This window comes from Emydura macquarii, unplaced genomic scaffold (assembly GCF_026122565.2).
Source record: "Emydura macquarii macquarii isolate MOO-44397 ecotype Brisbane River unplaced genomic scaffold, CSIRO-AGI_Emac_v2 contig_320, whole genome shotgun sequence".
Classification (NCBI taxonomy): domain Eukaryota; kingdom Metazoa; phylum Chordata; order Testudines; family Chelidae; genus Emydura; species Emydura macquarii.
In genome coordinates this window covers 14989172-15001849 of record NW_027130457.1, presented here as the reverse complement: position 1 = coordinate 15001849, position 12678 = coordinate 14989172, and the positions used below count along the sequence as shown (strand labels likewise).

Here is a 12678-nt window from a genome sequence, read left to right as displayed (position 1 = left end):
AAAATTAACAAAGATACCTTCAGCTTCTCCCTTCTTCTCATTTAAGTAATTTCTAGAATTTGAGGAATGTGACTGAGATGTATATTTTACTCCTTCAAAATATTTAAAATAAAGATTGCATTCATAAGTCTATAATGTATCAGGCAGAACATAGCCAGTGCTGAAGCATCTCTAAGTCAACTTAAATAGTCAGAAACCTAGTATGAAATTCTGGCCCCACTAAAGTCAGTTTCACTACAGGTCTGCAAAAAAAAAACCTCTATTTGTTTACTTCTGGTGAAACATCTGAATCTTTACACTATAAATGTACTCATTGATTCTTTTATTAGTTAGATTATGATGAAAATATGGCACTTTAAGTGTTTATGTGCAAAGATGAGTATCCTAGTTTGTGGCATTACACCTACTTTAGATACTGTAGGTATATTTGTGTTGATTTCTTTTTAAGCAATGAAAAAAATCCAAGTATCTCTAACACATTTTTTCCTCTCCCTTTGCGTTTTTTTAAGGTAATAGATAGTAGATTTTAAATACCTTCTGTCCCATAGCAATGAAAAACATCTAGACATTATTGCTGTTCTAAACAGTGATATTGATTTTTTTTTTTTTTTTTTTTAGATACCAATTAAATGTTAATTGTTTCTGATATCTCTGTTAGTGCTGCTTGTGCAAAGTATTTTCAGATATGTATTTGGTTATTTTTCCATTCATGAGGGGTCCCTAGTCACATCTTGGAAAAACATTTTTTTAAACCTAAGGAAATTCCTAGGAAAATCTTCAAATTGGAATTAAAATTGCACAGTAACTTGGACTCAAATTTTCATTAAAGCAAGTGTCTTTAGTTTTAATTATTAAAATAAACCTGTCACTCTAGATTTCAGCAAACACAAATGGGTAACTTCGTACGAGTAGTTCTGTTGGCTTCGATGTTAAAGTTAAGCATGTGTTTGCAGCATAAGGTGCCAGAATTTGTAAATCAGTTGGGGCTGGTCCTGCTCCAATTAAAGTTTGTCAAATCCCATTGATTTAAATGGTGCAGTGATTTTAGTGATTTTTAATAATTTTTAAAGCTTTTTTTTAATGCTTTTAGTGATTTTAATTTCTTTGGCTCTGTAAATTTACTATATTTTGACCTGTTCTCTTTATTTATTGTTTGGTCAGGCTCAGTTAATCCATGACAGAAACACTGCATCCCATTCAGCAGCAGTTGTTAAGTGTGATGCTGCTGCTGCTACACCTGAAAAAGTGCAAATGACCTGGACTAAAGAAAAATTTATAGCTGAAAAGCACAAAAATAGAGAAACAAATATGACAGGTTTTAAAGATATCTTCAACAGGAAGCCGTAAGTACAAATATGATTATAATGAGTTTTCAGTGTTATCCTTTTTCTGGTATTATTGAGGCATAAAAACTTATGCATGCCAGTAACTTTATGCCACTAAAGTCAAAGTAGTATTTATATGCATGAGTCTTTACAACATCAGGCCCTAAGAGAAGTGTAGAGGCTAATGTTTGAGGCAGTAACTGCTAATTTGGGTGACTGACACATTTGCATTACTTGTGACAGTGCTTTATAGAAAGCTTTTCTCATTTTACGTTTTACGTTTGTCATATTACATGTATAATGTTCTTATTGAAAATAACTATAAAGCAGCAGCTAAATATTGCCCTAAGAAATTCATTCAATCATATGCTCGAATGAAACAGACAGGCTCCACTCTTGCGAGTTACAATAGGTAGGTGAACCTCTATGCCCTCAGAAGTCAATGAGATTCTACCAGGTACCGGGGTTTTCCCACATATGTAAGTTGCAGGACAAGAGCTTAAGGATCTGTCTACACGTCAAAAAAAACCAAAACTCCGCAGCAGCAAGTATCAGAGCCCAGGTCAACTGACTTGGTAGTGCACTACGGGGCTCAAAATAGCAGTATAAACATTCTTGCTCAGGCTCTGAGGCCCTCCTCCAACCTGGGTTTCAGCTCAAGCAGGAACATCTACAGTGTTCCCCATATTGTGAGCCCATATTGTGAGCCCAAGTTAGTTGATCTGTGCTTTTAGACTTTCTGCCATGGTGGGGGGAGGGCAGGTGGAAGACTGCATAGATGTACCCTAAGTATGTGGAAGGTGACTTTTACATTGGTAAAACTGAAAGTCAAATGAACTTAGATGCGCTTGAAAATGAGACTTAAGTCACTTAGGAGCCTGTTTTCTTTTGAAATTTTTACCTATTACAAATACATAATATCAGTTTCATACTATGATAGGGTTTTATTTTAAAGTACTATTCTGTTCAGAAGTTTACTAGAGACTGAATTTTATTTTATTTAAAATAATTATTTTTAAATTCTTTTCTGGTATCAGGCCTTTTGAATCATGCAAAAACATAGATTGACATTTTTATTTAGATATTAGTACTCTAAAATTATACTAGTTGTCAGTGAGGGAAAAGGCAATTCAAACCACTAAAATTGTACAGTATGTTATCAGCTAAAGTTGCTCTATTTAAAAATGTACAAATACAATAAAATAATTATTTATACATGTCCGTTTCTCTTCCATATAGAGAATGGGGAAATCTGTAAGTCAAATTTGATTTAATTTAGGCTGTGTTCCCTGGTTCTTGTGTATTATTATCATTGCATGTTTCCTTTAAAGGCAGTTGCTTCCCATGATTTACAGTATACATATTATGCACATATTGTAATTTTGCATGTGAACATAGTTAGCATAGCATTTCCTGTCACCTTTTTCTATTTCTCATTCCTAAACATCATCAGTGTTTCATTTCAGAGTAATTCATAGTATACATATAAGTTTCTCAAAAATGATGGTCACTATAGCCAATGTAAAATTGCAAAATCTTTTATTAAAAATCTGACAGTATTTGGTTGCAAAATAAGTGATCTTCATTTTTTCTAATTATCTTCTTAGAACATTGAATGTATTTATAAAAATTTTACTTGTGATCATGGCATGGTATGACAAGGTTGGCTGAAAAAAATGAGACTGAGACTTGTTAAAAAATTATATTATTGAAAAAGCCTTCATTTCCGAATTGATAAACTGTAGGATTCTTCCTGCAATATAACCACACATACAAAAAAAAGTACCCTTCATTTGAGCTATAGAGGGCAGATACATTTACCAACAGATTTACCAACAGATTCATAAAACCAAACCAGGAAAGGGGACTGCATAGATTTTCAAAGCTTCAGCTGCGACCATTTAGGTGACAGATGTCCTTGTCATTTGTAAGCAAAATCTACTTGATGGCAAGCAAATGGCTTGTTCATCTAGGACAGTATGTCTTTGAGTGTGAGCAGTCTTAGGTTTAGATTCTGGATATTTCCTTTGCAGCGGTGTGTAATATCTTCATTCTTCGTCGTCTTTCCTGGGTCTAAATACAGTCTGCCGCATAACTAGTTCTGTAACTGTAAGGAAATGAGGACCATTCCCCTGAATAGCAATCATTCAAACAAGATATTCTGTGCTTCAAAATTTACAGATAAAAGGATATTTGGGGAAAATCTAAGTGAAAGTGTTAGCTATGAATGCAGGAAGACCTCAACTCCAGAATAACAATCCTTTATCTACACCAGCCTTCCAACAACAAAGGTACTTGAGAAGGAACTCGATCCAGTGGAGGTCAAATTAGATTATCACAATGGTTCCCTTCTGACTTTATAATCTATTAAACCCCTACCAGAAGGAAAATAAGAAGCTCCCAAAGAAGACTTAAATACATCCCCACATGCACCCAAACCCTCCAGTTTCTATACAGGACTCTTCTTTTCAGTCTACCTTTGCACTCAAGAGTTTTAAATAGCTGGTAATAGTCAAAGCAAGGCTTAGGTCACAAGTTACACACTCACAGGAAACGTCCCAATCAGAGAAACTGACCCATTCAAAACCTCTAAGATGCTTGAGCTGTTTCAAACCTGCTAGGTTTTCAAATTCAAGAAGAACTTTTTAAAATCAGATTCAGAAACTTGCTCATCCAAAAGCTAAAATAAGCATAGCTCTGACCAGAATTTTACCACCATGGTTAAAATTTGCAAAGATCCAAAAAACCTCATCTCATCAATGGGTTCCCAGCAGCAGTCATCTGGAGTCCAGTGTTTCTACTAGCTAAGATTGCTGATGTCATGCATGGGTCCAGAAATTCCTTCTGAGGACATGGACCCATTCACCACATGCCAGGCAGAATGAGGTGTCATTCCAGGATAACATCTAAATGTCTTTTTATGGGCAGGTTTCACAGAGGGGGAGGATACCAGAAGGACAAGAAAACCCAAGGTTCTGGTCCCTCACCCTGAAATAGGAATCTTACTTAGCCTCACAGCCTGTGCTTGTGCTGTACAGTCTCAGAGCATGGACACATCCTTTGACAGCTACCAGTAGTATGTCTGGAAAAAAAACACCAAAGCAATTGCTATATAGGACCAGACTAGTGTTACTATATCCAGTATCCTGTTTTTTGACAGTCCCAGGTACCAACTACTTTCACCAGAAGGTGCAAGAAACACTGTAATATGCAGTTTCCTATAACTTTCCTATAACCAATTCCCTAGTACTTAGAGGTTGCTTTGACTATGAAGCTTGAATGTTTATATCCCTTTCAGAACTAGAAAATATAAACATATGGCAACTTTTTCTCAAAAGCAATGGAAAACATAACCTGGCCAGAGAAGAATCTGGTGCTTTTCAAGCTGATTCATGTAAAGCATACACTGAAATAGTAAGGAGAAAAGAAAAGAGCTAGAACCATAGTCCTAATATGCCACCATCCCTGAAAGTATGTTTTATTGGGCCTGATAGTGACAGCCAGAGAAACTCCATTTCATGTGCAGAAAACAACAGATTTCTTGAGTCAGAGACACTTTCTTCATCTAGATCTAAACCACTAGGTGTTGAAGTTCATCAGACTGGCAAATTAAACAAGCTTGAGGCAAGCTTTTCTAGTTGTCATTACCTCTGAAAGATGGGTTTCAGAATTTGTGCCTCTGTATCTACAGGAACCATACTGCTTTTTCTCATGCAGAAAAGAATATCCTTACAGCTTCAGAATATTTTCTGCCCAAAGTAAATTATTTACAAGCTTCTTGGAAAATTGTTTTCCTTTCGCTTAGTTCCAATACTATATCACCCTTTTTAAAGTTAGTGGGTGTTTGTAGAGCTCTAAAGATATATTTCAAGCATATTGGGTATACCTTCCAATCATACCTTATTTTGTCTCATGCCTTAGCGTCTGAAAGGGTATGTCTACACAGCATTTTGGAGCAAGCAGGAGCAAGCTTTCCAGCCTGGGTCAACAGACTTCGGCTAGTGCGACTTGCACCAGCGCTCTAAAAATAGCTGTGTAGATAGCACTTTGAAGTTGCTGCTCAAGCTTTGAAGCCTAGGGAGGGGAGTGGGCTTCAGAGCCTGACATGTAGTACCTCTTCTATAGCTGGTGGGAGCAGAAGTGATATCTGCTTATGTGGAAAACAAGGAGCTAGAGGGAGTCACCGAGCATTTCAGTGGGTGAGTCACCCAAGATGTCTAATTTTTACTGAAACCAGGACAAAACTGATTTCAATAGGGCCACCCAGGACAATGGGACAGCTCTGCAATACCCAGACACCTTGATAAATTGTGAAATCTGGTCATTGTATCTGTTATGCCCATTTCTATATCCTTTCACACTAATGAACTCAGAAGCCTGTCGATATGACTTATTTCTAGAGACAGAGACAAACAACAAGAAGAAAATGAGTTATAACAAAACCATTGTGAGAAGATGAACTAAGAATGTGACTGACTTTGCCTTTGGGTGTTATTGCTAACAGCTAACTACTTTACTACTTTCTCATGTAGTTTGCTATTATGAATTTAATTTTATTTAAAGATTTCATAGTATGACTGTAGTTTAATTTATGCTGGGATTTTCAAAGGAATTTAAAGGAAATCCCACTGTGTATGTGTAGTCTTCCTACAGTGCATTTAAAAATGCTATAGCAAAAGTTGTGTTTGAATTTCATTATAAATCCTTCTTTTGCATTCCTCCCTATGTTAGATTTCAAAGAATCTAGGAATACCTATGAATCTATGTCAACTCCTTGGCTTACATTTCATTTATAAGGAAATTGCCCTGAAAGCCGTGGACTCAGGGTGGCCTGAAAGGCCTTAGCTTTAGGAGTGTGGGTCTCTGGAAGCAGAGGATTTGCCTCAGCCGAGGGGCGGGGGCGACCGAAGAAGAATACGAACGGGGCTTTAGCTGAAGCAATATGGCTCATTTATTTAGTCATTAGTATTCAATAAAGCACATAAACTTAAACAATACAAACATAAAACCAAAGAAAGATACAAAGGCCTAATATTTTTCTATGCATGCAATCATTTCTCACAGTATACAATTCTACTATTGGTCATTTTATGTTTACAGACAGATAGTCGCTTGGAAACTCTGTTATTCCAATGCTTACAGACAGATGGTCGTTTGTAAAATCCTAGTTACTCTTCACAGACAGATAACAAACGAACATCTGTCTGTTTATCTTAAAGCAAGTGCTACTTTCATATGTTACCAAAAGCACTTCTCTCCCTAAGCCCCTTGGGCCAAATCGACTCTGATAAGTGTTAGCCATCCCTTGGATGCTGCTGGTTCATAGAAGGGCTCAGTCCAGCTACCGAGGATCCCAGCGGGCTGCAGTCCAAAGTGGAACTGACACTCTGGGTTTAAGTATTGACAGGCTGATCACCAAACTGATCGGCTTGATCAGTATGTAACCAACCAGTAAACAGTGTCACTTTTGGGGCAGTATGTAACCAATCAGTGAACAGTGTCACTTTTGGCTTGTCATGTGACATGATCAGTGAGCATTTCTGCTGAGTCATCCTGACTTGTAGGCAGCCGGGTGTGGTCAACCTGGTCAGCTTTTGTTTTTATGTTTGCCCTCTATTTGTGCTGTGCTAGCGCCCGGACAGCCCTTATCAGGTCCTTCCAGCCCTCTTCCCAAGCTATATACTTTACTATTCTATCTTAAAGCACAAAATCCATTAACTATTCTTTCTATATTCTACGAAAGCAATACTTCTGTTTAGATTTAATTTTATTATAAAGGAAAGTATTACCAATTTTAAGTTAAAAATCACAGCCATTCTGTTCATAATCCATCACAATTGGACTTGATTTTTAATAAATCAGTAATTATAATTATAGAAGTTAGGCTGTACTGTGATCTAAGTTTTACTCTTATAAACATCTCCTGTCACAAGTATGATATTTTCAGTTAATTATCATTGTTCACAAATTTATATATGGTGTACACCTTAAAATAGTTATAGGTTACAATAATATTTGTACTTTAGAAAAGTTTGTTTATATACTAGGAATCAGTCAAACGTGAGAAGAATGCACACTGCTGTGAAGCTCAATGGAGTAATATTAAATAAGTCACAACACGCTCAGCTAGTTTTACTGAATATGCCTGGACCTCCTAAAAACAGAAAGGGAGATGAAAACTGTATCCTATACTGTATTGTTTTATGGTGAAGTATACTATATTACAAAAAAGTAACAATATCATATGTATCAACAGTTGCAAAAATTGAAGTTGTAATTGATATGAATGAGTGTGTGTATATCTGTATGTATGTATTTAGGGGCTGTGTGCTTTTTTTTTTTTTTTTTTTTTTTTTTTTTTTTTTTTTGGTATTGTGGCTTTTTTGTTTGTATTTTTGTTAGTGGGAACTGTGCCCTTAAGAATAGCCCTGGAAGAATATGTTTGTATGAGACTAAAACTGTGTGTATAGATTTTGTCTTTGTTTAATGATAGCACTCTGAGGGTAACCCTGGTATTTTGGGTTCAGTTTATCTAAAATGCTTAGATAAAAAATAATAGGGTTTAATACCAATTTTATCTTTTTATTAGCACTTCTAGGGTGTCCTACAGAAATGCATGGATCCCAACTTTATTCCTTCTTGATCTGAGCTGTCAGGCTGCTTGCAAGCAGGAACCTAACATTTCTGTGGCTTAGGGTGACCAAATACCAAGTGGGAAAAATTGAAAAAGGAGATGGGGGAGATAATAGGTGCCTATATAAAAAAAGGCTCTGGCTATCGGGACTGTCCCTATAGAATGGAGACATCTGGTCAATCTACTATGGCTGCACCTTCCAGATAAAAGGTGAATGTGTTAGGTGCAATGCTTCAGACAAGTTATTGATGAGACTGCTACATTTGCACTTTGGATGCAGGAGTACAATTTATTAAGGGTTTTTTAATATTTTGTTTAAATGTTGTTTTATTTCCTTTCTATAATCTTAAAACCTTGACTTGAATGTCCATTAGATATGGAGTTTTTGGAAGTTTTGACAGAAGGTCTGAACAGAGTTCTCTTAGTACGAGGTGGTGGACGTGAAGTGATCACCATTTACTCCTAACGCTCTTACTGAATATGAAAAGATTAACTGTGGTAATTTGAACAGTTGAAATGAAATTACCTGTGTACTTGAAATGATGCACCAGCTGAATCTTCTGATCATGTGTTCTGCTTTCTTACAAAGGAATCTATCTGAAATTGTTTCCTACATAGATTTATCTTTATAGAAAAAATGTATATATTGTAGTATTAAATGCTGAGGATCAGGAGGGTATTTTTTTAAACAATCTTGGTGTGAGGCCCAAGGAGGGAAAAGTAGTTTCTACGTGAGATGAAATAACTAATTTTTTAAATGTGCATAATGAGAGTAAAACATACATTTGCTTTTTTACTAACATTAGCTGTATTATTTTGTTCCTACAAAAGGATTTTTAAATGATGTTAAAACCTCCTAAGTTTATGAACAAAATATGCAGTATTTGACAAGAAACCCTGGTCTGATTGTTTTGTCCTCTTGACAAATGCTGCTGTGGTGCATCTGTGACTGTTGTAATCAGTTTCATCTTAGGTCTCCTGGTTCATGTTGATTCAGGAATATGTACAAACATTTGACATATTTAATTATTGGGCATAAAATGAATTGGAAAGAATTACCTGATTTCAAAATTGGTTAAATAAAAGTTTACAACTCAGCCATTACCAACTACTATAATTATATTAAATTACCTTTTTTGTATGTCTATCTAAAATTATTTTTATAGTAAAGTAAAAAAAGTTATCTATGGTCTCTTTGCACCACAGCTGTGTAAGGGTAATCTCCAAGTGGAAGGTTATTCTATCTACCCTTTCACACACTTTTCCTTTCATGCTTTTGTAGCACATTGCATTCCAGTGATCTCAGAGTAAAGAATGGTTCCTTGGGAGCTGTTGCATTTTGGAGCAGTATGAGAAATGCAATCAGGATTGGAGATTTTTAATCATCTCCTGTTTAGTGGATGGACATAGCAAGTGATGGGAAAGAGAATAGGAACAGTAAGGCATTTATATATCTATATCTACATATATGTGATTCTGCCTTGTGGTAGGTGATGAATTTTCAACATGCAATATTCAAATTCAAACAGTGAAAGTGAAGTGTGGGAAATAAGGAGGCTTGCTTTGATCAGTAAGGTTGTAGTTTTCTGTTTTAAATTAAATGCAGGTACAGCCAACCTATTTCTTTTTATTCTTTTTATTTCTTGAACGGAAATCTGATTTTCTGAAAAGTTAGGTTTTTAAAAAATACATAAATGAAGAATTTCTTTGTCAACTGAGTTGGGAGTAAACTATTAAAGTTTATAACTCATATCTAGATATTAATTTTATATAGTCATTTCAACTTTTTGTCAAAAATACACCTCTGTGCATTATGGTTGGCCATAAAATTTAGTTTATAAATTGCATCTTAAATTATTTGCAACTGCCCACAGTTTGTTGATACTGAAAATATCTGGCCACAAATATTGTAACAGCACCTAGGGGCTGTACTAGTTTAAGGGGTGTGGCATAATTACACTAAAGACAAATAAAATAAGTTTACTATTCTGTGTGGGGAACATAATTTCATATTTTAAGCTATAGATCTGCCAATATATTTTCAGTATGCATTTCAGCGAAATCATGTTTCTGTAAGTTTAATTGATGAAGTATATATTCAGTCGTAGATAAAAATGGTTTATAAAATGTATTAAAGAAATATTCTGCTTGTCAACTCATTTACATTTTCTTTCCTTTGTACAACACTATCTACTGTTTGTAGTCTCTATAACAGTGGTAGCCAAACCGTGGCTTGTGAGCTGTGTGCGGTTCTTTTACAGTTAAAGTGTGGCTTGCAGAGCCCTCTATGTTCCTCCCCCTACATTCTCCGCCTACCGGACCAGGGTGGGGAACTCGGAGCATCTGCCCTGGGGCAGGGTGATGGGGCTAAAGGATTCTGCCCAGCGGGGAGGGAGGTCTCAGGGGATCAGTAAGTTTGGCCACCCCTGCTCTATAAAGAAATGTTACACATACTTACAGCTACCTTTAGAAATAAGTATTGTATGTTCCAGGCCCTATTTTGACAGATTTCTGCATTAGTTTCACTGCAGTATTGTCTAAACTTGCACATTTTTTGTTTTATGCTTTCTTTTCAGTTTTCTGGTTTAGAATATTAGAGTATCTGGTAGAGTAGCTATGTCTATCAAAGCTCATAAATTGGATAACTGGAACACATCCTAGATTCTTTGTAATAATCTGCTAAACTGGCTATCATAGTTTTTAAAACTATTTTTTGCAAGAATATTAAGTGATGTAACTTTTTTCAGAATGATTCTGACTGTATTCATAAAAGAGAATCACTACATACCAAACATAATCAAACAGCTAAAGAAATTATGTTTACTAAACTGCGTGATGAAAGATTGCGTTGATGTAATATTCATTATGAATGTGTAGCTAAAAAAAATCTAGAATATATCTGGTCTGAAATAGCAGAAAGAAGTCCATTGAGGCATTACCATAACCTACTCTGGCCATTAATTGGAATTAGAGATGCACATCAAAGTGCAGCATTTGTCAGTATATGCAAATATGACTTTAAACTTAGTAAGTTTTTAAAAAAATATATGAAAGTATCAAAATCCTTGAAACTAATAGTTATGAAAATTAAGAAAATGAGTCATGGCTACAAATGTATTTTGGTATTATAGCTTAAGTTCTTGCCAGACATAGATACCCTAAGTTATCATTAGGTTTTGTTTATTTATCTGTATAAAAAAATTGCAAGATCATCATCTTATCTCTATATGAAATATTTTTGTAAATGTTTAGAAATGACTTCCACTTGTTTGTGTAGGTGTTCATGAATAAATAAAACTATCTGAAATCACTGTCTGTGCTATACATTCTTGTTGATACTCAGATGAAAAGTTGGTGGGGAAGATACACATTTCACTAAGAGGGTGGTGAAACACTGTAATGAGTTACCTATGGAGGTGGTAGAATCTCCATCCTTATAGGTTTTTAAGGCCCAGTTTAACAAAGCCCTGTCTGGGATGATTTAGTTGGGTTTGGTCTTGCTTTGAACAGAGGGTTGGACTAGATCAGTGTTTCTCAACCCTTTAAGTAGCAAGTACCCCCTAACTTCTGAAAATTTTAATAAAGTACCCCAACATTCAATTTTCCACTCTGAGAAATACAATCTTTTTCCCCTTTACTGCTGGACGACTATATTTCTCATAAAACAGGAGAGTTGTGATTTCTTCATGCTGTGTGGTTGTGGCAGATCACAAACCCCCCTGCTGTTTCTCCCCTCCTCTCTCCTCCCCTTCCTCCATAGAGGAGCAAAGGTCAATGCCAGCCAATCACTATGGCATGATGGCGGGATCATGTGGTGTTCTCCTCACACAGGTGGGAACTTGTGAGGTATGAGCAGGCACTAGCGGCCCACCAGAGTGGATAGCAGCACTCCCCATGGCAATCCCTAGGGGTTGCGGTCCTGGGACAAATCACACTGTGTGGGCCACCTGCCTCCCAGCTGGGACTGGGCGGGAAGCACGCGGCTGCCGCTTGGCTTCTCCAGAAGTTGGTGGCTGCCGCTCGCCTCCCTTCACTTGGTTTTTCACCGCGTACCCCCTGCCTGTGTCTCGCATACCCCCAGGGAGGTATAGTTTGAGAAACTATGGACCAGATGACCTCTTGAGGTCCCTTCCATCCCTAATCTTCTATGGTTACAATAAGCTCCATCAGTGCATACCAAATTATTTTTCTGCTATGTGTATTGTTTCAAATGTAAATATAAAAAAGATTGACAGAGAAAGATTAGTGAATAATAAAAATTCATATTGTTATCAATTTTTACCATAAAATCCAAGAAAAAGTGGTATAAACAGTTGTAGAAAGAATAATATTAGATAATGCAGATATTAAATTTGAACAAACTAAAAACTGCAAATAAAAATTACAAGAATTTTCACAAGTTGAATCCAAAGAAGAACCAAAAGCCACAGTGTTACAAAAAAGCTAAATTAAGTCAATCGAAGACCTTGAAGAGACCCTAATGCCCCAATATTATACCATATAATATAAATAGACGTAGATGCAAATAATTCGTGAAGAGTAATGCCAAATAGAGTGAGTAGAATTCTTACCATATGTGTGATTTGATGAAAAAGCTTCCCTGTATGGAGTGACTAATAAAAATTAAAATCTTGCTTAGACTAGCACACCCTATCCACAGGTATTTGTTTTATTATGTTTTTTATTTAATTTTTAATCTATACAGTTCAGAGTTTTCTA

The 12678-nt window shown here is 36.0% G+C and overlaps 1 protein-coding gene across 3 annotated transcripts in view; it reads left to right on the top strand.

Moving 5' to 3' along the window:
- LOC137140967 (solute carrier family 12 member 7) overlaps positions 1-11264 on the top strand; it is a 246385-nt gene extending 235121 nt beyond the window's left edge. For all 3 annotated transcript variants that reach the window (XM_067529728.1, XM_067529736.1, XM_067529746.1), the window contains 3 exons: positions 1162-1343; positions 7373-7506; positions 8334-11264. In XM_067529728.1, the coding sequence (XP_067385829.1) occupies positions 1162-1343; positions 7373-7506; positions 8334-8425 (408 nt within the window). In that variant the 3' untranslated portion in view covers positions 8426-11264. The remainder of the gene's footprint in view (positions 1-1161; positions 1344-7372; positions 7507-8333) is intronic.
- The last annotated feature ends 1414 nt before the right edge of the window (positions 11265-12678 follow it).